Source organism: Coturnix japonica, chromosome 1 (genome assembly GCF_001577835.2).
Source record: "Coturnix japonica isolate 7356 chromosome 1, Coturnix japonica 2.1, whole genome shotgun sequence".
In the NCBI taxonomy this organism is placed as follows: domain Eukaryota; kingdom Metazoa; phylum Chordata; class Aves; order Galliformes; family Phasianidae; genus Coturnix; species Coturnix japonica.
Window position 1 is genome coordinate 38894738 of NC_029516.1, and position 26302 is coordinate 38921039.

The following is a 26302-nucleotide window of genomic DNA, read 5'->3' on the forward strand; positions in this document are numbered from 1 at the left end:
GTTGCCTGTACCTTCTTCCATAGGATGTAGATTCTCTTTTTCTCCTGGAGCATCAGCAAAAGTTGTCTGTTTATCCACATCAGTTTTCTTCCCCTCCTGCTCATCTTATAGCAAAGGTGAACAGCCTGCTCCTGTGCCTTTAAAATTTTCTTCTTGAGGAATTACCAGCCTTCATGGAGCCCTTTTCTCCCTCTGGACTGAATCCCAAGGGATTCTTCCTACCAATGTCCTGAACAGTTCAAAATGTGCCCTCTGGCAGTCCAAGGCAGCAGTTTTGTAGATCCCCATCCTGACTTCACCAAATACAGAGAGCTATTCATGGTTTTATTCATGAAATTTCATGTTCACTCTGTCCAAGATGTCTCCGAATTTCCACATCTGCCACCAGTTCTTCTCTGTTCCTGAACAGTGGTCTAGCAGGACACCTTCTCTGGTAGCATCTCTTCCCAGATGCATCAGGAAGTTGTCTTCCATGCATTCTAGGAACCTCAAATCTTTGAGAGATAAATGATATAATCTGGTGTGTTTAAACCTATGTCCATTTTGCCCCCCAACAAAAAGTGTTTGTTAGTCTGTTGTAGTACACCTTACGCACTGCTGTTTCTTGGTTTTAAATAGTGCTAGTGTGTAATGTCCTAGGGATTATAAAATAATAACCTTTACACCAGCTTTTTCCAAAAGAGCAAATGTCGGATCAGTCATGCTTCAATCAGGGGATGAGAGTCTGCTGTGAGTCCCTGAGGAGAGTCTATTCAAAGTGGTGCAGTGCACTCCAAGGACAAATAAAACAATGGGAAATCAGAAGACTTCAACTACTGTGGCTATTTATTCTGCAGCAACTTCAGTCTGAGCCATGGTGATAGTCTTCTAATGCTTTAAATCAAACAGCCGGTATCTGTGGCCTCGAGGTAAGAAATGTTCAACATCTGTCAGTTTCAACAGTTGAAACATTGCAGGAACCCCTCCTGAAAGAAATTTTGCTGTCGTGAATCTCAATGCTACTGTCACATGCTGTTTTCACTAAGGAACACATAACTGTCACTTCACAAAACACTGAACTAAGATGAAATTTTAAGTAATTTACAAAACAGTGTGGTTATAATACTTTAGAATTTCACAATACTGCAGCCATAAACTGTTTCATTTCATTTTTTTAACAGTTTAAAAACTGCTCTTGACATCTGGCCATGACATGAGAAATTGTATTACTGTCTACTTCAGTAGGCTGCCTGTTCAAGCTGTATCTGCCTTGCATGCCCTTTGTCGAGAGAGAAAGAACTACCCTTACAAACGTAAGTAGGAACAAACTGAACATCAAACCTCCCAGAACATTTCATTTCTAAATGTTAATGAGCTGGTACTTTGGAGCACAGGCTATTTGTTGCTCCTGTCTTGTATTGCTAACCAGTTGCTTCCTGTGCCAAGAGAACAAAGTTTTTGATTGAAAAGTAGCCAAGTGAAATAGCTGGCACAAGGCACTTCTTATCTATTTACCACTTTCATCTATTTATAAATGACTGTCATATTCCTATAATTGTTGCTCCTTCAGCTCTGTGTCTTATTTGTCAAGTTTGCTAATGTGACCTCAGAAAAGTCCTGCAGGATTTTACATCCTCATTCACCTCCAGGAGGAATAACAGTTTGTAAAGTCACAGTGGATGCCAAAATGAAAACCTTGTAAGCCACCGAGTTCTCTGCTGAGCTTAGTCAAAACACACTTGAATTTTAAAATATGAATAATTTTGCTGAAGTCAATGGACTTGCAGTGAGTCATGTCAGAATACGCTTTGCCTGGTGCATACTCCTTGAAAGCATTCTCATCTTCAAAATCTGCTCTTCAGGTTTACCCTGCAGTGCAGGAGGAGCTGTAAAGATGAAAGAAGCACATTCTTTCCTTGCAGTGGAAATTCAGCAGTAAACTTTCACAATGGATGAAAAGCAGCAGTGAGGGTACCAACCTTTGAAGATACTACTTTTGTCCAGGGGGAGCAAAAAAAATAAACAAACAAACAATCATAAAACATACCATTATACATGTGTTATTTTAAAAGAAGACTCAAAATTATTGGGAATTAACTTTCTAAATAACTGAAATATTCTGCTGCTCAGAAAATCGACCCACTAGCAACTACAGGAGTGGAATAACTCTATGGAGCTTACCTGTGTATACTCTTTGCTGACTGCTGTTACCACAGCCCGCATCTTGATTCACCGCAAACTAACAGTAGCAGTACGCGTCCATTCAGGCCTGACATGTTGCTTGATCCAATTTTTGTTTAGTGTGAGCTGAAACATGCTCTGACACATGAGAACTGGCTTTTTAGTAGGAAGGAAGAGAAACCGTAGTCGACCTCATTTTGGATAAAACTTGATTTGGAACTATTTTTTCTTGTGGCGTTAATTTTACTTTGGAATGCAAATGAACACACAGGCATTCTTTTATATGAAGTTATTTTAAGTTATATTTACCATCAGATTATACGAATATCTATTTTATTTATTATTAGTAGTGTTACTTTATCTTTGCCTGCATGACTGTCAGGAGAAGAGGTATGACCAAAGAGAGCGTCCATGTTTACAGGAACCTTACAATTTTGGAACATTGAGCAAATTCTGCTGTTTACATCTGCCTAATTACCTTTTTCCTAGGGAACTGCAGAGGGAATCAGTAGCAGAATTTCTGTATTTTAAGCACAAGAGCATTACTCTTACTATCCATGTACCACAGTAGTGTACTTCTATCTATTCACTGTCTTCTGAGATTCCTCAGTTTCGAAGAGAGAATGAAGGAATAGTTTTTGTTACCGTTTTTCCAGTCATATGCACCTTTACCAACCTCCATTTCTTGGAGATCATAGAATCATAGAATTAGAATCATAGAATTACCCAGGTTGGAAAAGACCTCAAAGATCATCAAGTCCAACCACAGCCTAATCATAGTACCCTAACTCTAACAACCCTCTGCTAAATCATATCCCTGAGCACCACATCCAAACAGCTCTTAAACATTCAGATTAACTTAAAAGTTCATATTAAGAGTGGAAATGGATACCTAAAATTTTTTTAGACTGGAAAGGCTAAAGTAGGCTCTCAGTTTCAAAACAGCTCCTTGGAAAGACTGTTTCCTTGAGAGGGCTGTCCAGTTTGGGAGGTAACATAAATGCCCTTTAGAAAGAGTGTGAAATAAGGCAAAAGTACAGTATCATCATTTTAAGATTAAAACAGTGTAGCTGTTTAGTGATTTTGAATGTAGGCTTCTGCACCTCTCCCCGAGTTGGTCACTAGGAAGCATAACGAGCCTATAAAGCATGTTAGTGGTAAATTTAAAGCTGTTGCAGAACACTGTGAAGAGGCTGAGCTCTGGAAGGCTGGAATCAGACTCACTGTAACGAAGGTCCACCCGTGTTCATTGTCTGAGCCTATTCCTGGGACTGCACTGACCCCTAGTGACTACAACTCTAATCAAATTACAGAGCCTCTATACATACAATTACTATTTTTACACAAAGTAGTGCCGTACTAAGAAGTTTTCATTAGAAGGTGTCTTGATTAGGAGGAAATTATTAAAACCCTCTTTTTAAGCAATGTCTACAGGAAGGAAAATTTTGCTTTGTTTTTATTTCACAATAACCATTTATTTGTTTTCTCATGTGTGTGCTGAGTTGAGACATACTTTGATATATTAATAAACGAACAGCTTATTTAAAACATCGCTGCTGCTAAGATCCTGGGAGTCAGTGGTTTTAATTTATCTGTATAAGTTTGTTCAGGAATGCAGAGTCAGCTTGGAAGCCTTGCAGACTTTTAATAAAATACAGATGGCATCGCTGTTAATCTGTTTACTATCTAATACGCTTCACCTACACTACATATCGGATGTGCTTTTAGAAGTACCATCTGGAAAAACATTAGCATATTTTTACATGTATAAAGTGACAGCAACAGATCATTTCTTTTCCCTGAGCCTTTCAACTCAGCAGAAGATTAGGTTGAAGCATGCATGGTATGGCAAGTTCAATTCTCCTTCAGCAGCCCTCAGTCTCTGAACTCTGGCATGTTACTGAAGATCTTATTTTCAAGTATTATCAGTTTAAGTCAGTGTGGGGGTTTTGTCATGTGTGTGAAAACACAGAAATCTGCTTCATGCCGTGAGGCCTCAATAGCATCGAATGCCCTCCACTTCCTTTAAGCACAGACATGCACCTACTCAGGTTTGCTGCACTGTGGATCACTCAGTTCTCCATGAACAGGGCTCTGCTGGTCATGGAGCTGGGGGTGTAGAAACTAAGAGAGCAAGGTGTTTTATTGATTTCGGCTACACAGATTTCTGCAAATAACTTCAGATGTGAAAGGTCAGTTCATAAGGGCAGGCTTTTATGCTTGTCGGCCCTGCAGTCAAACCTCAGTGGAATTTATTTTAATCTAATTAATTACGGCGCCGTTATTAGCAAAGTAAATATTGTAGATAAAATTCCACACACAATTCATTTTTATTAGGTGGATTTATTTGATTCTTACAAATATACAAACACTGTGTTTTAAACAGACTGTAGTAACAACACCGTACATTAAAGCACAGCCTCTGCTGCAGGTGGCTCACCATTAAACTCCTCTAACCTGCTTGCCTTTTGTTTACTGGTTGTTTCTACACCCAGTAAAATACAACAGGGCTAAGACTTATTTCCTCTCATGTTAGCTCAGCGCTATAATAAATGCACAGATTAACAGAGCTCCATTGGTTTAAATACGATTAATTGAGAGAATCAAGTGGAATATTTATGTTTTCAGATGTCAGAATGATTTCTCATTCGATTTCACCGTATATATTTGAATAGCAATAAACCAACTTCACTGTTCATAAATTTGGAGACTGGGAGGTTACTTCATTACTGCTTCAAACCCAAATTCTATCAGCTATAGAGACTTTTTTTTTCCACACCATTCAGTGCTCCCAACATGTGTCATTAAATATGAATTTACCAGGGAAGTCTAAAACTGTTGCACTGCCCACTCTGTCATTACGTAATGCTGGAACACTGGGAAACATTCAAATTTTATCCCCATCTGTTCTTTCTAGTAGTTTTGAGTGAGTTCTGGCAAAAAGATTGTTACTAATTGCAATAACATCTCCAAATTCCACTTCTTGTACATTGATAAGGAAAATCAATAGTCTTAACACCTGAACAAGCAAACAGTATAAACTGCCCTGCAAAATAAAACTGTTAAGCTATAGCAGGAACTTTGGTCTACTGCTCTCAGAGCCAAACAAAAAGTAAAAACATGAAATTGTACGAGTTAAATATTGAAACCCTTTTTAACTAAATGGGAAAAGAAGAGAACAGACCAGAGTAATAATCGAGCCATGCTCAATTTATTGTCCTGTTCAGTATAATACTGTAAACTACAGAGAGATTGGACAATCACTAGAGGTAAGATTTACATTTAGATAGCTGGGAAAATGGAGAAGAAAAGTATTTTATATGGTGTTAAAAAATAGCTGGGCAGAAGAGCCCTCCAAATCAAGATTTTTAGATGCCTCAGGCAGACAACACACAAAATGTCACTGCAAGGCACAGTGTGCTGCAATTTGAAAAACCAGTGTTTAATTAGAGAGAGGGAGACATTTTCAGTACACTTAGCAATTGATTTTAAAAAGATGTCTCGTGTCTTTTACATTTTCAGTATCTCAGCTAAAATAGACAATCCATATTCTCAGTTAAGGAAAGCAACGCTCAACTGCAATAATTACAGCATTTTTAACACTCATCTTATTAAAAATTAAATTTCTAAAAGCTATTAAAGTGAAAACATTACCACCACCTTTCATATATATGTAACTATTCAGTACTAGACACATCCTTGGCTACTGACCAGTATTCTATATAAAGCAGATAATTCTCTGCCTGGTCCACTTTTTCTTAACTCTGTTTGAAACACAACTGTTTCTGTTACCTGGCAATGCAGTTTTCAGTATTGAAAGCTACTTTGACTTCATCTTCTAAATATCCTCTTTTGGGCTCTACTTTGTGCCTACACCAGAATGAATGCCTTCTGGTGTGGCAGTCAATATATTTTCATACGTTGCCGTTTAATGTTTGATTTATTGCACCAATCATAGAATGAAGGTGATCAAATCCCATTCTCTCCATTTACAAGTAAGAAACCAAAGTGATCCATCATACAGAACAACAACAAAGATCACTGAAATGAAGAAAAGATGTTAAAACAAATCTGTGCCCTCTAGGGGAAATATCAGAAAGGTATCATTCATTACAAACACTGAGGTTGTTTTTTCAGAAAGCAATATTAAAATCTCTATATCAAATCTTTTACACATTTGTTTAAAATATGTGTAGAGACATATTTCAGGTAATTCTTGCAAAAATGGTAAAATATCAAGGTCAAACTCAGACTGAACCACCAAAAAACAAGCAAGCAATTATGTCATCTATGAACCTGGCTTTCACAGCCACACAGACATCTAGAATGCATCAGTACTGCTGCTTACATCCAAAGTGCTATGAAACTGCCAAGTACAACTAGTAATATCTATTCATATTAATAATTATGTATTAAAGCATCTATCTAACAAAATAGGGGAAGACTTAAGGATCTTTTACTATCAGTCCTCCAGCATATAGACCAAGTCTGTAAAGAAATAGTTTCAAGTGTCAAATTTTCAAAGCAGGTTAAAATTTGTGAGCAGACTGAAGATCTTTCTTGGTGCACATACAGAACATACTTTTAATATACATTTTTATCATTCTTGAACGTTAGAGTGCATTTCCTGTATCTCAGTTTATCATTTTGGGGTCCAGTTTGGCTTCATATCTTTCTGCTGCATATAAATCATTCTCCTTTTTTCTTCATCTCCATATCCGCTTGGCTCTGTGGTCAAAACAGATACACTGAGCATTTTGTGTACAACTTGAGTAAAACCATATGCTCTAACAGAGATATTTTAAGGATTAAATATTCAACAATTACAGAAGCAGTAGAAACAAAAATATTTCACACCAATAAAATACATCTACTTTCAAAATGTTGCATTCTTTTGCCACCAAAACCTTTCAAAGCAGATGTCTGAGAACTATGTAGTACTTGCTTGAAGTAACTAGACACGGAAGCAAGCCTAGATGACAGTAGGTGGTTTCAAGTTGTGAGAATCCTTCTTTGTTTTCTGGCTCAAAGCTTGCTTCCTGGGGTACTTCTTGTGACTCTGATTTATGGAGGAGGCAAATGATGGGTGCAACTGTGTAACCATCAGCATCACTTTGTGGACGTTTGAAAGCACCTTCTTTTAGAGCTGTTTGCCTCAGGAAGAGAGTGCTCAAAAGTGTTTACTGGCAGAAGATCTGGCCTGTGACTAAATAGCTCCAGCTCGGTATGGGAACACTGGGGAATGATACCGTCATGTCCTGTGAAAAACAGGATGCAGATGGGCATCCTTGCTCCCTCTTATCTGCTGGCAAGGCCCAGAAGACAAGAACAAAAGAGTTTCTGCTGAGATCCCAGAGCCAGAAGCTGCCATTCCAAGGAGAGCTGACTCAACCACTTTGGATTTGAGCTGCCACTCCAAAGAAAGCTGACTTGACCACATTGGACTTATTTATAAGTTTGTACTACCACTGGAAATTGTCACCATGGTCACCATCATAGGAACAACAAAGCCTGATGACCCACCACTACTGCAGATCAATGATTGAACTACAAACCACGATGGATGCATGGTGGTTACTATCTCCCTCTTGCTTCCTACAAAGATTCCTTGCTTCTGTTTCCTAACTATACCCAACACCATAACTTGTAATAGTGTCTGTCTTTCCCTTCCCCATCTCCCTGATTAAGATTTGTAACAAACTGGTCGGACCATCATTTGAATCGCTGTTTCTTTGTCTCATGCTGGGTATACATATACCAAAGAACCTCCTGTCCCTCCTATAAATTGGAGCAAGACACCAGTGCTTTGCATCTATATGGTGCCGAAACAGAATGCTGCATTTCTGACATTTGATTGGGGAAGTTCTAAGAAATTTTAAGAGATACATTTTCTCAATGAGGAAAAACACTTCTAATGAAAACACTAAATTATAAATATTTCTACAACAAATCTACCTGAACGGTTGTTTTAAACTTAGAGAATGTCTTGGCGTGTGGATTTCTTTTCCTCCAAGTTGGTGCATTGTAAGATCCTGAATAATATTTGTCTGCAGAAGAAAAAATAAAAAATAATTTCTTAATTTTTGCCACATTTTCAGGAAAGATTATAACATTCTGCTATGTAATTTAAAAGTAACATTTACTGAAGTATCAAATCACTGGATCAGATGAGTCATACATCACCCCCATAATGCAAGCTATTATTAAATATAGACTTTAGTGCATTAAAACAGTTGTAATCATTCATCATTTCCATTATGCTTACAGATTCTTCAGAACAAATGTTCCTGTGTTGAAAATGTTTCTAAAGAGTGGACTGCATTTAGAATAAAGAAACCCATAACTCAACAAACCCTTTCATCTCTGCACGTGAGCGCATCAGATGCAAGACAATATGTTAATGAATAGTCATTTTGTATAAAATTTGGTTACTTTTTCTACTGATACTATTATTTTCTTTTAACCCCAGATTAATTAAATTCATTCCAACAAGTAATCACATGATAACTCTGTTTTCCAGTTTGTATGCAGCATCTAAGTACCAGTTTTCAGTCTTTCATTTGCATCAAGCAGAATTTTTGGTTCCAAACCCAATGGTTCAGGTAGTCTTCAAAGAAAAGGTACTGAAAATGGTGAGAGTTCTCTGTATGACAAAAACTCTGGACAAAATTTCTCTGAAATGCTCTATCCCTTTTCTAGACTGGAAATTTGGTAAAATATATATTTTCCACTAAGAACATTCACTCCGTTATTCCTATACACACAATCTATTATTCCTTCAGATTTGAACAAAACAAATGTTAAAAGGAAAAAAAAAATCCAAAACATTAAACTGTCAGTCCCTAAGACTAAACAATGATGTTGAGATTGATTTCATGTATACTTTCTCATCTAAAAACAGTAATCTGTCACGGAATGTTCCTTTTATTGGAAATGAAGACAGAATAGCACCTCAAAATGGAGATCCAGCTTAACAAAAATAAAACTGGCAACGTATTATTTTATTATTTAAATTATTTATCACTCTATTTGTCACTGAAGTGACATATAAAAAAACCCCCGCAATTATTAAATTATCACAGAATCACAGAATGACCCGGGTTGGAAGGGACCTCAAGGATCATGTAGTTCCAACCCCCCTGCCTAGCAAATAGGCAAAATATCAATGAAGATATGATACTATACTGTGTGAAGCTGCATTAGAAAGTTAAAAACAAGTGAGAGATATGAAATTAATTACATCTGAAAGAGCCAAAAAGTAACATATGAGATTCTAAATCCTACTCTAAGCTTCTTGTAAAATTCATGACATGGTAGCTATTATCAAGAAGACAGATGGCAAAAAGATGAAGGAAAACATCATCCTGAAAGAATGGCAGGAAGAATGAATTTGGTCTTCCATTCAGTATAGACAGTGTGAGAACATAATAACATATATAACAAAAGTTCGGAGCAAATTTAAATTGGTAACATAACTTTGAATAAAGTCCAAGACTTCATTTATTCTGGAAGAAAATTTATCATAAATAATGAAAATAATCATAAATCATATATAAAACTACAGTGAAATACTAGTTGCAAAGGCAAAGACAAAAAAAATAAAAGGTCCTTCCTTCATCCCCTGTCAGGAGAAGAAATGGTACAATAAATTTTTCTTGAGAGGAAACTAAAATTCTACTGGAAAACTACTCCTATTACTATTAATATTTAGAGTACCACGATAAAGTGGAGTATTACAAGGTCTATAAAACATCATATTTCAAAAGAAAAAAAAAAAAAAGAAGTGGGAATCAGCACAAAGTTTAAATGTGTTTGTATCTCTGCCTATTGATATTACTGCAATTTAATTAGGGAAGTTATGCTGGATGTTGTGGTTTTATGATTTTTGGTTATTGGTATTCCACACCGTAACATCATGAAGTGCACTGGGAGTTCAAGTTAATGCTCCAGTACCAGGTACCTGTCCCAGAAGAGAACTACAGTCCTCAGAAGACTGTTTGCTGTGCTGTTATCATTTCTGCTGAGAGGGAACAAATGTAAGGCCTTGGTAGGTCATCTGACAGCCCTTTTCTATCATCAGCCTCTCTTTCCTGCTGTTCATTCTGACCACACACATCACCTCAGCACTAGCATAAGGCCTACAGCTTTCAGATACACTCTCTCATTATATTTATTTGCTTCAATTCCAATTATATTGTATTATACCGTGTTACCTTGCATTCCGATACTTCATTTAGTAAATTAGTTTGTTTCTCCTCAGATCATCGTCGCTGTTTTTAATTATTTTGGGGTCCCCTGTTTCCCTTATGTGGAGGGGTGGATTTTGCAAAATCCCTCTACCCTGATAGTCACAGAACTGAGCCAAACCAGTCAATAAAACATAGACAAGTGACAAACAAGAAAGCAGCAGAATACAGTAAGGTATTTTAAGAGTAATTTTAAGACTTCTGTGTAAGCAGGAACTCACCTGTATACCCATTAAACATTGGTTCCTGTATTACTCTGGAATTACGGTAGAACACATATGCTGATCTTCGAGGTTCTGCAGAATTGAAGTAAGTGTTTCTTTCAGTCTGTCTCACAGAACGAACAGAAGAAGGAGTTTCATTATCCTTCCTTTGATAATTTCGTTGGTAATTTGTTGTAACTTTCGAGTATGAAGTGGGAATTCCTAGAATGGGAAGAACAAATTTATAAAAGTAATGTTGTGATATTACTCAAAATTTGACATATCAGAGATCACTGAAGGCTGGAAGACTACATATATATATACACATTATATATTCTGTACAGACAGTCCACTCAAAATATAGACTGTCCCTGTGCAACTCAAATGATTGAATGAGGTACTGCTAAATCATCAAATAGTTTAGTTTACTGAAATGGATAAGCCAACTGTTTTCTAAAAATACCTTTGCCTGTTCCTGTATTAGGTGAGTTTCGTTGCTCCTCAGAAATCCATTTCTTTTTCTTTACTCCCTTAAAGTGGTATTTCTTCACCCGTTCAGAGTTGTTTGTTGCTGAAAGATTTAAACAGCACAGATTTACTTTTCAAAAAGCACATGTTTTCTTCCCAAGAAATGCTATGATGTGTTGAAAACCTAATCTCACACTTCATACACAGGTTTCCTTAGGGAAGGAACATTCATTTACTCTTCAATTGTTTTGCAAGAATAGTTACACAAAATGAAAGCCAAAGTTGCTACATTTCCAATAGCACAATTCAAGGTCTCAAAATCCTGATGGCAAGCTCAAACTTCAACAATAACAAAGTCCAACAGTACTTTGAACTAGTACAATTACTTTGACTGATTCTGTCTCAGAATGTTGCCCACTAAGAATCAGAAAATCTTCAATTATACTGTAAAAAAAAAAATCTCATGTAAAAAAATCAGAAAATATACAATAATTAAGTACCTTTTACATTTGAGTACTTTGATGCAGCTGGTGTTCTTTCAAAAGGTAGTACCTCACTTCTTTTCCCATTAACGTATTTATTTCTCTGTGCTGCAAAATAATCACCCCCTACAGAAAATGAAGAAAATCATCCTTACGAAAGAACATGCTGAAAAATTAAATGTGTATGATTTAATTACAGCATTGTTTCTTAGCCGTAACTTTTTACTAGTGATAGTAAAAATTACCTAAAAGAAAGACATATACTGTGCATAAATCATAGTAAAAGAAGTAGGTGGAAGAGAAGCTGAACATGATCCAGCAGCATGCACTGGCAGCCTTGAAGACCAACTATATCCAGGGCTGCATTAAAAAAGTGTGGCCAGCAGAGAAAAAGAGAGGTGATTTCCCCCTCTATTCAGCTATTATGAAGCCCCATCTGGAGCCCCCAGCACAAGAAAGATGCAGAGCTCTTGGAGCAGGTCCAGAGGAGGGCCACTAAGATGGGCTGGAGGACCTCTCCTATGAAGAAGGGTTGAGGGAACTGGGACTGCTTAGCTTGGAGAAAGCTCCGGGGTGACCTCAATGTGGCCTGCTAATACTTGAGCAGAGTGTATAAACAGAAGAGGGAACAACTGTTTATGAGGATGGAATAATAAGGGGAAATGGTTTTAAACTGAGACAAGGGAGATTTAGATTAGATATTAGATATTAGGAGAAAGTTTTTCACACAGACAGTGGTGACGCACTGGAACAGGTTGCCCAGAGAGACTGTGGATGCCCCATCCCTGAAAGCATTCAAGGCCAGGCTGGATGCGACTCTGGGCAGCCTGGTCTGGTGCTTGGTGACCCTGCACATAGCAGGGTGGTTGAAACTGGATGATCAATTGTGGTCCTTTTCAAGCCAGGCCATTCTACAATCCTGTAATAATATGTAAGATACATTTATACTGTTTCATAGTTGTCTGAAGCTAGAAGATGCACACCACTTTGCTCAAAGCTAGACCAGGTATCCCTAGTATATTAATGAATAATTTTGCATCAACAAACTAAGGGGAGAAAAAGGAATAACACAGTAATTCTTATTAGTTTTTACCAGTATTTAATATTTATGAAGAAAAGGAGCAAATACTGTTAAGTAAACATACGTAGTCATTCCTACACTGACTTTGTTAACTTCACAAGCCACTTCTTTGTCCAAAATAAAAGGGAAAAAGTCAAATTAAACCAGTGTAAAGGTTTTTTACATATACTATAATCTTAAAAAAAAATGGAATCAAAAATGGTATTTTCAATCTTTACAATTAGTGGTGTAGTATTAGGAGTGTATATGACATGAGTAATAAAAAACAAACAAATAAACAAAAACAACTATGTATTTCAATTATTATTTTATATTTAAGCAGTGATGTTTATTGCTGGCATACTGATTTATGGCAGCTTTCTCTACCACATGATGTTCAGTACCAAGAAGCCAATGTTAATTACCTTCATTTTCATAGGATTTATTATGTGTTCTGCTAATACACTGCACCGATACTTTCCTTCCTGAAGTCTCTCTCTCTCTTTCCACATTATTAATTTTTGTAGGAATTGTATTACTGTCACCTGGAAAGGCAAAGAAAGAACATTTTAGCACCCTGTGTATAAGCACAATAAATGAAAATGTCATTCTCTTCCCTCCACATCTATGAATTAGTAATTAGCTTAAAGCAATTTCCTTTAACTGCTTGCTTTATATTCTTCTTTCTCTTTTATTACTCATTTGGATTGTGTATGGTGTAACTATGCTCTGATGTGTAGCATGTGAGTTTTCTAAGGAAATCCCACAATAATTAGGTTAACCTGAGATATGGTAAACTTAGTCTACAAAGATGAAAATACCTGCCTTTCCACAAATCATTCTCGACAGTTTCCATTGGTAATTGCTCATTTTCCAAAGGTGGAGGTGGAGATAACATTTCTGTTGACTGGTGTTCCTGAGGGTACTGAATCCTATAATATTCTCCTAGACATATGCCCAGAAGAAGAAAAATTATATAATATATATTATAAATTATATTGTTAAATTAAATTATTATTTTCTATGTTTATAATATTATTTATACATTATATATTATTGTCATTATTATTTATATATTTATTATATGTTCATAAAAGGGTCACCGATTTCATATTTACCAGATCTATGGCACATTTCCCTTATTGCTCTTTCCTCTTCAATGTCTTCAGCAGTCCTTTCCACAACAATACCTGCAGGAAACATTTTAAAACGATTATTTTCTTGTGCTGTACAAAGACCTTTAATGTTTCTTAATTAGCTAATAACAGTGAATTTCATTTTTGTCATGATTATTCTTAAATGTTAGGTTTTATCAAGCACAGTGGAATTTCAGCTACAGCATCTATTAAAAAGTCACTTTTTGTTGACTTGAAGTGATTTTAAACCATTTTCAGTATTAATTTGCAAAACATTCATTTACTCTCACAAGGAAATCTCAATGAACATGTTATCAAGGACTTCTTGTCACAAAGCCTCTGCCCAACATTGTAAACCTGTAATGTCTGCTGACACAGCTAGTGAAGTGCTTCTTTTCTGTCTCAGTTAAGATTAATAAGATTAATCTCTATGTGAGATGAATCCAACTGCTTAATTACAGGTGTGGTGGCTTTTTTTTAATATACGTGTTTTGCAATACATATATGTGTGTAAACCAGTGAAGTATATTACACAAGCTCTACTAGATTTAAGAATAAACTTTTTTTCTTTTTTTTTTGTAATAAAATGAGACTGCTAACTGGATTGAGAACTTGTATATTATAGTATTTGACAGACATCTGAATATTTTAAATTCTAATTGATGAAAAATGGAATTTGTGAATTATACCAGCATCAAAATACAAAACTAGATGCTTTGCAGTAGTTAGAAAATACTGGTTTAGTCATGCATCCAGTGATTAACAGTTTCGTTGAAAACAATTTCAAAAACTTGTGAACAATTCTTTCCTAAAATAATTAATGGTCATGAGAATAAATCAGTTATGAACTATATTGCAAAAGGTGAAAAACATCCACTCTACTTTCTTGTAAGAGGAAATATAAAACTTGTTTACTATTCCTGTTGTCTTCATCCTCGTCTTCATCCTCGTCTTCATCGTCCTCTTCACTGTTGAGTTCTACGATCACTGGAGGGTGAATCGGTCTTATAAAAGCCTCCTGAATTCTGAGGGACTCTTGACTATGGGCAGAATTCAGAACTCCTTCTTGGCCTTCCTGTTGAAATACAGTATCTGCAGAAAAGAACATGATACTGATTTTTTCAGGAGAGAACTGCAATACAGAATCCAGGTTCAGACCAGCAGGAATTCTTCTGAAATAATTATCATATTTGAAGTAGCTGCAAATAGATTAATTGTGCCTTTATCTTCAGAGGCAGGCAAAAGAGCACTTTCCAAACACAGTGAGAATTAAAATGTATGCATGCTACCTCCTCTGAAGGAAAAGATAACACACTGCTGACTATAGCCTTCTGAAAACAGAAGCATTTTAATCATTCTATGCTGTTTAAAAAAGTCTGTATATCTCTTCCTGCTAGTAGAAAGACAAATCTAAGTCAGTAACTTTCTTCCACTCTCTTTGTAGATAGTATACAAAATAGGGAAATATGTACATAATATGTATATGTATGTAATATATGTATATTAGTAATATCTTGGTTGAAGTGAATCAATGATTATAGGACTCATCTTATGGAAATACATTTAGCATGCTAAACAGCAGGCAGGCCTGTATTTGCTTCATGGTGCATCAATTTTGAAGAATTTAGCACTGTTAAGCTCTAAGCCAAATCAAACTTTAACAAGATTTTTAAGTCTTGAAATAAACAAATAGTTTTAGTATTGGCAGTGTTATTGTGAGCACCCAGACTGTGGAGTTACACATATTCAACTAAATGCAGCAGGTCCATTTTCTTGTTCTAATTCTTGGGCATTTACTCCTAGAAAGGGTGCCTTATCCACAGTGGCTACTGGGCATCTTATCTAGTTCATACCATACCCAAAAGTGTACTTAAGTTTACAACAGCTCTGGCTGGCAGAGGCTGATGTTGTGGATGTTGGAACTGTACTAAAAGCAGTATGGACACTCATACAAACATTACTGCTACTGCCTGTGGGAACCCAAGTGGGGCAGTGCCTGAAGGGTGGGCCCTGGGGTACAGAGCTGTGTTGCAGCAGTTCTTGGGGAGCTACAGCCTGTGGGAAGGTCATGTGGGATCAGTTTAAGGATGGCATTCCACTGGAGTGACCCCAACACTAGGTAAAGAGTGATCATAAGGGAGCAGAAGAGATGAAGCATTAGGGACTGACTGCAGTCCCCAATCCCCCACGTTTCCTCGTGCTGATTCAGGGGAGGAGGTAGAAGAGAACAGACAGAGGGGAGTTATAGAGGGGAAACATTTATATATTTTAGTCCCTGAATGATACTCTAGAGTAAGGCCAGAAAAGCCCCTACCAAATTCAGAAGTTAAAAGATTAATGATTTCCTATAAAACAAAATCTTCAGACTAAATCTGAGTTGTATTTTCTGTGTAGTGCAAAAAAGGATGACTTACCATCTACCACTCCAAAAATACAGCACAGATGAAAAGTTAGTGTAAAATCTGTATTCCACAGATCCCAGCAATCTAAAATGCCATTTACTAATTCATATTTTACATAACTAACAGCTATGAAGATTTTTAATGTTCCACCTAGATAAATGAATATAGAAACCCATCCATATACCAGTACAACTGCTTTATTCACTTTGAACACTATGTGATAGCTGATCACACTGATTTATTTGCAGTGCTGTATTTCTTGATGTTAACATGCGCTATGTAAGCAGTGGAAGTTTAAGGATATTTTCAAATATTTACTTAATTTGGTAGACAAACTGCAGAGAAAATACTTTTACTTACTGCTACTAGGTGGCAGAAAAAGTCCATTTATATTACGAGGTTTGCTATGATGGAAGATGCAACTGATCCTCACACAGCCTACTGGCTGCGTTTCCCAGAAACAGAAGATGTTGCTGTAGTTTTGCTGTGAGACAAAACATTTTCAGACATTATAAATGTAAGAATACAAGTGGACTACACTGACTAACACACAGTGTACTGTGAGGAACTGATGATTAACACCTTGGAGGACTATACAGTGGTCTGTTAGAATGTTTAAAGTTATATTTAAGCCAAAGGATACAGTACTGTTGCCAGATTAGAATAGAGTATATCTGTCTACATATGCTACTGCATCATACTCCACTGCAGACATTTTATGAGATGTTGGGAAGAAAAAAATATCTTTATTGTATACAGTATTTATTTAATTTACACGTACCTGAGTTTCCTCTTCTACAGAAAGGGATAATCAGACCTATCTCAAATGAAATCTACTGTAGAAGTGCAAATCTCATGCTTATTCTCTCTTAAAAGACATGGACTTGTGGGAAAATAAGGACTACAAAAACCCAAAAACATCAAGATGCCTAAAAGAACCTGAAAATGTACTACTTAAGGAGCATCCTAAATCCTTGTACAGATTTGTCAGATATGGATTACAAAAAAAGGAATAAAACTCTTTTGTTTCATTTCCCATTCAAGACTACTTTGGCAAGAGATAGTCACTTTTAACCTCAGATTAAAAACTATGCTTGAAGAAACTCAGTCCTATCTACCTTTGTGCAAACACTTCCCTTGTCTCCTTAATGCACACAAGGTATCATAGCTGAGAGGTTTTTCAGAGGGACAGAATCTTCACTATAAATCCTAATGAGGAGAATGAGTTTGAGGCTTACACATGTAAAATTCCTATATATGATGTGGCTGTTTTAAGTGAAAATCTCCTCCAATGAGACCATAGAGCAGCCAAGTACAAAAATATTATGATGAAAAATATTTACAAGTTACCAAAAATGTTCAAGATTTGATTTTCTGAGACTACTGTCATTAAACTGCTTAGGCCATCTGCCAGTTGTTTTTTCATATGATACACAAAAGCTTAATGGGAAAAAGCAAGTACTGACATTGTTTCGTTCAGTTATTTAATTATTGCTGCTTCACTTCTACATACAATTACAATGCTGGGATTATACTGATCAGGATTTTTCCAGATTAAGTCTGAGTACAGTAGTGCACAATTAGCATGTTCCCAATGAAAGTGCCTTTCTTTAGTCAAAACTGTCTCCCTGCCTTTTAAGGTTTTTCGATTCTAGCGTTTTGTTTTATTATTATTATTATTATTATACAATTCATTTTCCCTATAACCTGAGCTATCATTCACAAGCATGTCACAAGGAATCTCATAATTAAAAGCAGGTGTGTTCTCATGAATACCCTGAAGAAATGAAAAACAAGTTTATATTTGGGGTATGAATTATACACCAGCTGAGAGTTGCGAACGACCAGCTATTTCTCAATGAATTTGTCTATTTTTTAAAGAAAAGCGCAGACCTTAAATTGTCTGAATTCTCCCCGAATTGGAATATTCTCATCTGCTTTGTGGAGATATGTTTCACTTTACAAACATTAGCAGCTGAAGGGGCAGAATCAAAGAGCAGCATCTCAACACCACATTGCTTTTGGAATTCAGTCAGTACAGCTGGTTCATGCACTGAGACATGCTGGGGTTTGGAGCCAAAGCCTGTTTCCAAAGCATTAATGCCTAAATTGCTAATGCTCAAACAGGTGCAATAACCAAGAACCCTGCACCCAGCGCTGGATTTTTACCAGTTGGAACAGAAACATTTATTTTCTTGAAGGACGAAACCCATTATGAATGGCTTTATTTTCCGTAAATAGGCTTTAAAGAAATTCAGGTAATCAGTGTAAGCAGAAATTATAAACATGGTCTATTAGCTTGGATTTAACATAACACTGACAGATTAAGAGAGATGAGTGATTTTTAAGGGGGATTTTAAACTTCTGTGCTTCCTGAGTGTCTGAGCCCTACTCACAGGAGTAATTAGGATAATTCGCCCTTTTCACTTCTGAAAAATCAGACAACTGATTTACACATACTGCCATGATAAAGACATACCAACTTATAACGGTAGATAATAAATCTCCCTCTAAATATGCATGTATCAAAGAATTCAAGGACGCTGACCACTCCCAAATCTATAGCATTTACCTGTGCGTACGGAGAATAAAAATAGCGTTCATTCCCACCTTCAGCCATTTTCACTTCTTACGCATCAACTCTGCTCGTTGTATTCAGGCAGAGCACACATTAAAACATAAAAGCTATCCCTGTACGGGGAAATTTTAAATTTTATCCTGAAAACAGTACTTTCCTTTAAAAATTGGCTTTTCAAAACTTCAACTCTGCCTCTGTTTCGAAACAAGACTCCGACTGACAGCGTAGCTAAAACTAAGTACAGCAGAGCTAAGGAGATGACCAGGTTGGTTAGCTGTCAAAGATGGTGGCTAGTGGGGATAGAATGTTACGTTTCCCTGGTTTCCACCGCTCCTCTAGATCTTGTTGCATCATCAGATGACATCACATAGCCTTTCAGGCTTGAACCGCTTCCCTATTTGCACTGCTGGAGAATTAAGCATGGAATATCGAACCTTTTCCAAGTTTCTTGTTAACTCCTCTTCCACAATTTCTTCTTGCAAGGTTTCTTTCAAAAATTTTGCTGTAAAAGGGAACAGACCCGTTCGACATAGTTTAAACGATACCCAACCTTTCACTGTAGGCACTGTGATCTCCTAAACAAATATTTGACACAACAAATACAAATCTTACCCCTAAAATCCTTTATGGCCATGCTTTTCTTACCGTATCTCCTTGTACTGAGACACCTGCTGCTTCCTGTCAGTACACTCTAAGGCGCTGAGTGCTGATGTTGTTTGTGTTAATTACTTTATCTCGCTCCCATGATGTCCACTGCCACAACTAAAGCGGAGAGAACAGCACAGACTTGTGTTACCAATTAACACCTCCATTCTCATACAAGTCCTGGGTTGCGATGACTTCGCTTGTAAGTGCTGGCTAGGTTCAGTGTGGGCAGGAAAAGCAAGAGCTCCAGAAGTTACGCACACTTTCCATCTCAACTCAGCACCCAGGAAATTTAAGAAAATAGATTAAGAACAGATTAAGACAATGAATAAAGGACAATCAGTGGGCAGGAGCATACACTGAAACAGTTACCGCCGCCAGGAACAACTCTTAACTCCGACTACACAGTGATCCTGAGCAACGAAAGGAGGCGGCCGCCCCGCCTGAGGTACAACCTGACACTGAGAAGTCTGCGCTGCTTGGGGACACGGTTCCCATACCCGTGCAGAGCGGTGTGAAGGCTGCCGAGCGAGGGCAGCCGCTGAAGTAACAGCCAACGGCTTTCAGCTCAGCCCCAGCGCGAGCTCCATCCCGACGCTCCGCCCGCCGCGAGAGCCGGCCCCGCTCCGCCATGAGGCTCCCGCTGAGCGCTGCCGGACTACACCTCCCATGGCGCAGCGCGGTGCGGGCGCGCATCCGGCCGGGAGCGGGGCCGGCGGTGGGAGAGAGGCGGCGGGGCCATGAGCCGTAGGGGTGCGGTGCAGCGCAAGGTGCCGTGTTTGTTCGTGACTGAGGTGAAGGAGGAGCCGTCCGCCAAGCGTGAGCGCCAGGTGACCGGGGCGGTGCGGGTTGGAGGAGGCGCTGGGCCCGGTAGGCCGAGATCGGGAACCCGGCCCGGCTACGGGGGAGCTCCCGAGGGGCGAGGGCGAAATGTCAGAGGGTGGGTGGCATCCGTCTGTGCGGCTGTAGGCTTCCACTTCCTGCTGTCCAGTTTGACTGAAACATCTGTTAGGTTAGGGTCCTTTCCTAAATTGCTATTCCTTCATATGGATTCATATGGAATTAGTTATGTGGGCAAGGATAGCACTGGGGCTATGGCTGCTAAGGAAGGCAATGCTAGTAGGAAAACTGACTGATGTTTTCTTCACTGTTTGAAAATGTTACCTTCATATGAACTTTATGTTATGGTTATAGGTAGGGTTAATGGAATGTTTGAGGGAGAACTCATTATAACCTTTCAGTTCTGAAAGGAAGCGTATGGAAAAGGGGGAGAGTAGCTTTTTGTACATGGTCTGATAGTAATAGGACGTGGGGAACCATTCATGAGAGGGGAGATTTAGGTAAGATGTTAGAGGGAACATCTTTATTTGGGGGGGGAGGTGACGTGCTGGAATAGACTGTCACAGAATCACAGAATGACCCGGGTTGGAAGGGACCTCAAGGGTCATGTAGTTCCAACCCCCCTGCCTAGCAGGGCCACCAAACATACACCTTTACTAGATCAGGTTGCCCAGGGCCCTGTCCAACCTGGTCTTGAACACCTCCAAGGATGGGGCATCCACAACCTCCCTGGGCAGCCTGTTCCAGGGCCTAACCACTCTCCTAGTGAAGAACTTCCCCCTAATATCCAGCCTAAATCTTCCCTCTTTCAACTTAAAACCATTTCCCCTTGTTCAGCTAAGAGAGCTGTGGGTGCCCCGTCCCTGGAGGTGTTGATGGCCAAGCTGGAAGTGGCCGTGGGTAGCTTGATCCAGTGGGTGGTGCCACTGCCTGCTGCAAGGGATTGGAACTACATGGTCTTTAAGGTCCCTTCTAACCCAAGGCATTCTATGATCCTATTAAATAGTCCTGCAATGTAAATGGAGTATGTAGAAGCTTCTCTTTTTGTGAGTTCTATGTTCTGTGTTTGGAGACATTTTCAAGATGAGAGCTTCCTTATGTTTGACCAGCAGGAAGAGACAGTGACCAGCTTATAGTTCAAAGCTGACTAGGGACAGAGGAAGGAGAGATGATTATTATACAAGAAAATATTGTTAATTCAAACACGTATAGGCCAGCAGTACAAAGCAGGAAAGTATAAAAACAATGCAGTAATGTAGCAGTGATTAGGATTTAAAATAAAAAGGTGATTAAAATACCTGTCTTCTTTTCAGCCATTCAAAGTTTTGGCAACTGAAACCCTAAATGAAAAGGCGTTAGAGGCAGATATATACAATGCAGTTCCTACTGAAAAGGTGGATGGGACCTGCTGCTATGTAACTACCTATAAAGGTAATAAGGAAGATCCATATACGAGTTTCTCATGCTCACTAGTGGCTTGTTGAAGTTGATCACAAAGTAATAGTTACCATAAATATATTGTGTTGTCCTTAAAGTTGTTAGAGATTTTACTCTCTATTGTATGTGAAGTACAGTTGAAGTTTACATGCCTCATTTGAAAAATGATTATTAGTAGATGTTCTTTGGATGCTAGAATTTATGTAGAGGATGTGTAACTTCCTTGAGAAGGATCAATATTATGGAGGTTGGAGGAAAATTATTAGATTGGTTTATTGCATCACTGGGGTTCTTGCCTTTCCCTGGAGTGGTAAGGAAATGTTGTATTAAACTAGGCAAAATTCATCAAGTAGATTTTCAGATTTGTATACAATAACTAAATCGTTAATTAAAGCAGGGCTTTGGATATGAAGTAGCGACAAATGAGCAACAATTTCGTGCTTTAACCTTTATGCAGTTGATTTCTGTACTATGCGGGGTACTATTACATAAGTAAACGGCTGTTTTTATAACTTTGGGACCTGTAGGGCAGCCATACCTATGGGCCAGGCTGGACAGAAGACCCAACAAACAAGCTGAAAAAAGGTTCAAACGATTCTTATATTCAGTGGACGATTGTAAAGGTCAGTAAAGATTTTTTCTTGCAGGATACTTCACCTCTCATCTGACACAGAAAATGTCACTTATCCAGCTCCATTTTTTTTTAACACATCACTCATCTTTTCTTCTCTCATCCTAATGTAAATATATTACTGGCTATTCAGGTAGCTATTTCTTAATCTTAACTACTTAGAGGCCAATATGTTACTTTAAACCTCCTGATTCTAGACTGTAAATCAAGCACTGGTGCTTTTACAAAGTAATGTGCTGTCTTTCAAATAAGGTTTAGATCACAGTATTTTAATGCTTCCATTGACAGAGGATCAAAATGTAATTCTATCAGTTTGCCAATTCTAAATGCTGCATTTATATGTCTAGAATTCCATTGGAATGTTGAAGAGGATTTCAAGCCTGTTCCAGATACCTGGATCCCAGCCAAGGAAATAGAGTTCTCTAATGGCAATCCTTTGCCTGATGAAAATGGACATATGCCAGGTACGCGTAGTAAAATGGTGAAAAAATATTGTTTTGAAGTGAATCAGAATTAGTAAAAATAGTAGCTGGCACATATAGAAAACAATCAGAATATTATTTGTTCATTATCCAGAAAGGCTTTGTTCTGACATACTGAAAGTAAATACAATTTGTCTTACAGCTGAAGTTCTGTACGTCCATACTAGGAAATTGCCATGTTTGTATTCTTCTTATATTTCTTAGAGATATAACTGTTTCTCTGTTACTCTGTTTTTATCTGAGGTAACTGTTGTGTTTTTTTTGTTGTTGGTTTGGTTTGATTTTAATGCATATACAGATTTATTTGGCGTTTGATAAATTTAGATAACTTATTTTGGTAAAATGGCATGTTTTTTCATAGGTTGGGTGCCTGTGGAGAAAAACAGTAAGCAGTATTGCTGGCACTCATCTGTTGTAAGTTATGAGACTGAAATGGCACTTGTATTGAAACACCATGCTGACCCTGGGCTTTTGGAAATCAGACCAGTGTCACTGTCAGAACTTCTAGAACAAACACTGGAGCTTATTGGGACAAATATTAATGCAAATCCATATGGTAAGTTTGTACGGATAAAAATATTCAGTGATATTTTAGCTGGAAAGGCATTAATGTTCTTTGTGTAATTTTTTATTTCTTTTTCTCTCTTTGAATAGAAGAAAAAGCATGTTTAAATATGTAACATTTATTAGGAAGGAAAGGAAGGGCTAGCTCAAAGAATACTCTCAGGTTGGTACCCAAAATGCACTCAGCTTAGAACATGAAACTGTTACAAGTTTGTCTATTAAACCCCTGTCTGCCTGTGTGTTATTCAGGAGTTAATATGAAAATTGCTTTGCCGTAGCTTTTCAACAAAGAGTAGCAGTTTTATTCATGAAAACAACCATAAAACTTTCTTCATGAAGGTAACTGTGATCATTTAACTTTGATTTTAAAAATATGTGCCTATTATACACACACACATACACACGCACATATATTTATATATAATATATCTATTTATAGGAAACAGTTTATGGCATACCTGAAACTGAGGTTTCTGCTATACCCATGCAGAGCTTTGTGACTCCTGAAAGATGGCTTTGCTGTCCAAGACTACTGCTTGCTCAGTAGTCAGGACATAATCTAACTAATCCATACTGCATTTTTCAGGCAGTTAATGAGTATAATCTCATTTTTAATGAGAATTTCCCAGGGGAAAAAATAAAATAAAATACACTGACTGGAAAAGTTGTGCTTTTTTTTTTTGATGCTGCTTAATTCATTAAAATAGAAAAATTTATTCAGCCAATTTTCTTAAAGTTCTGGTCTTAGTTTTCAGTGTGAATCTTCGGTCACTGAAGAGGCAAAGGTTTTTTTATTAAACAGCCTTGCCTAAGTGATATTGCGCATTCATTAGAAAATATGCAATTTCTCAAACTAAGATGTTTGTGGTATGAGCCGTGATCTTTGAAGCATGAAGAATTTAGTGGCTCTGTGGTTGCCGAGGATGTGAACATGAGCATGAAACTGACGACTGTAACAACTGAGGCATGTTAATGTATATTCTATAAATAAAAGTTGTATGAGGAGAAGATGGCTACATTTGATATTTATGTGTAATTGGTCTTTAAAAGACAGTATATTGCTGTAGAGTCTAGTAGAAATCTGCCTTTATTGAGCACTTTTTAGATGTCTGTAATAAAAGTGAGATGAATGTTAAAACACATAACTGCAGAAAGATTTTTGTTCCCTTTAACATAGGACTGGGAAGCAAAAAGCAACCTATACATCTTCTGGTACCACATGGAGCATTTGAAATAAAGAACCCACCTACTTTGAAACAAAGTGACATAGTGTCCTGGTTTGAAGGCTGCAGTGAGGGCCAAGTTGAAGGAATAGTTTGGCACTGCCGTGATGGATGTTTAATCAAGGTAAATAGATAGACAGATGTGTAGAAAGCACTATAATAATTTGTAGTTGTTGAGGCATTGTGGCTTATCATTCAATTTTTACCTTCCTTCTCAAATTCTTTGCTAGCAATCATAGCAAATTTGGTTACAGTAGAATTAAGCAAGCCACTGAATAGCATTCACCACAGCTGATGGTTTATTACATTTTTTTATCACCCACATTATGTTTATAGTAATTGAGAATATAAGATAATTTTCCTATCTACACAGCGTTTGGTCAACATTTTAAAACTTTGTTTAAAAAATCATTTTTTGTAAGGTTGACTTAAGAGAATAAGTACTGATAGATGTAATCTTTGATTCATTAGCAAGTTAATTTTTATTTCTGATGCTTTAGAGGACGCGGTGGTTCTTGTTTGCTTTTTGTGCTTTGCTTAGTCTTATAATTCTAACAACAGATAACTCATAAGTGTTTATCAGAATTGACCTAGTACAGAGAATCCTAGAACTGAATCCCCCAAACAGGGAATTCTCAGGCTGGTATATCAAAATCTCTAAATGAATCTATTTTTTTTTTTGTTTTAGCTCCATCGCCATCATCTTGGTTTATGCTGGCCACTTGCAGAGACATACCTGAATTCTCAGCCCGTTGTTATTTCTTTCAATAGAAATGACTATGACTGTGATTTTGGACCAAAGAGTTTGTTTCACCAGTTTTCAAAACTAGACGGTCAAAGATTTGACAGACTCAAAGATATCAAGTTTGATGACTGAAGTTACTTTTCTATTTAATAGCTCTATGTCCTGCATTCCGATTTTTTTCTATCACAGAACTCCTTACAGAAAGGAATCTTCCTACTTGAACAGCAAGCTCTGTACTCTACAGTTTGAAGTTTTTATCAAATGACTTATCATATGTAGTAATGTATGTGACTTCCAGAGCAGAATCTAGCTTCTAGCATGTTTATTTTCATTTTTGAAAAATCCTCAACTTGTGCACCCATTTCTGGAACTGCTAATGGTTAAGCAGCACGTTGTCTAACAAACTGGCTGATCCTAGTAGCTTAGTTAACGAATGTAATCAACTGTGAAAGTTCCCTAGGATGCGCTTTGCTAAATATAATTACTGTGACACAACATGTAGAACTCAGATTCATGACCTAGTTGGTTGTATTTTTATCAGTGATGAATAGATTTCTGGTGGGACTGGAATTAGGCCTGAAGTTTGATGATTTCTTAAAACATTTATGTATTTCTTGGGTGAAAATATGTTATGGACTTACTCAATTGATAACCTGCAGCATTGTGCCAGAACCTGAGAAACTAATTAAGCTACATCCTACATCTACTTCCACTATTTTTGTGCAAAGATTAGAGGAAGTAAAAGGAAGTATACTCATTCTATTTTGAAGATTCTTAGTGAAAGATTTGACTTGGCTTCATAGTAAACATTATAAGACTGCATCTAAATTTATGAAACATTATTAAGTATTTGAAAAAAGATGGCACAAATAATAAAGTAAGAATGTATAGTGGTTTGAGAGTGGGCTTTTATTTGCGCTACAAAACTATACATCTATATGTATAAAGTATAGAAAATGGAAAAATTCACATAGTAACTGTACATTTATTTACAAAAATA

At 37.3% G+C, this 26302-nt stretch overlaps 2 protein-coding genes across 5 annotated transcripts; one reads left to right on the top strand and one right to left on the bottom strand.

Moving 5' to 3' along the window:
* Nucleotides 1-4483: 4483 nt before the first annotated feature.
* On the bottom strand, nucleotides 4484-19994 carry C1H12orf50 (chromosome 1 C12orf50 homolog). 4 transcript variants are annotated; one of them, XM_032443816.1, is made up of 12 exons: nucleotides 19881-19994; nucleotides 19381-19497; nucleotides 16518-16641; nucleotides 14671-14830; nucleotides 13738-13809; nucleotides 13445-13564; nucleotides 13045-13164; nucleotides 11578-11685; nucleotides 11073-11180; nucleotides 10628-10831; nucleotides 8116-8207; nucleotides 4484-6888 (listed from the first exon to the last, which is right to left on the bottom strand). In XM_032443816.1, exons 3-12 carry the CDS (start codon nucleotides 16542-16544, stop codon nucleotides 6850-6852), a joined length of 1050 nt encoding a protein of 349 aa, XP_032299707.1. In that variant the 5' UTR covers nucleotides 16545-16641; nucleotides 19381-19497; nucleotides 19881-19994; the 3' UTR covers nucleotides 4484-6849. The 4 variants fall into 4 exon arrangements, with proteins under 4 accessions (XP_032299707.1, XP_015713386.1, XP_032299705.1 ...); XM_015857900.2 differs by having other exon boundaries at nucleotides 19836-19943; XM_032443814.1 differs by having other exon boundaries at nucleotides 19739-19887.
* A 79-nt stretch (nucleotides 19995-20073) lies between these two features.
* C1H12orf29 (chromosome 1 C12orf29 homolog) lies at nucleotides 20074-26201 on the top strand. The gene is made up of 7 exons (XM_015857911.2): nucleotides 20074-20210; nucleotides 21534-21651; nucleotides 22185-22280; nucleotides 22636-22752; nucleotides 23132-23326; nucleotides 24512-24681; nucleotides 25246-26201. The coding sequence occupies exons 1-7, from the start codon at nucleotides 20121-20123 to the stop codon at nucleotides 25432-25434; spliced, it is 975 nt and encodes a 324-aa protein (XP_015713397.1). The 5' UTR covers nucleotides 20074-20120; the 3' UTR covers nucleotides 25435-26201.
* Nucleotides 26202-26302: the final 101 nt, after the last annotated feature.

Coding starts and splice junctions, on each gene's coding strand:
- C1H12orf50 (XM_032443811.1), bottom strand. CDS start 18,777: ATGGCTGAAGGTGGGAATGAACGCTATTTTTATTCTCCGTACGCACAG. Junction 13,165..13,444: donor CGAGAATGATTTGTGGAAAG/GCAGGTATTTTC, acceptor TTGCCTTTCCAG/GTGACAGTAATACAATTCCT. Junction 11,686..13,044: donor TAAATCCTATGAAAATGAAG/GTAATTAACATT, acceptor CATTTTCTGTAG/GGGGTGATTATTTTGCAGCA.
- C1H12orf29 (XM_015857911.2), top strand. CDS start 20,121: ATGAGCCGTAGGGGTGCGGTGCAGCGCAAGGTGCCGTGTTTGTTCGTG. Junction 21,652..22,184: donor CTATGTAACTACCTATAAAG/GTAATAAGGAAG, acceptor TGGGACCTGTAG/GGCAGCCATACCTATGGGCC. Junction 24,682..25,245: donor GTGATGGATGTTTAATCAAG/GTAAATAGATAG, acceptor TTTTTGTTTTAG/CTCCATCGCCATCATCTTGG.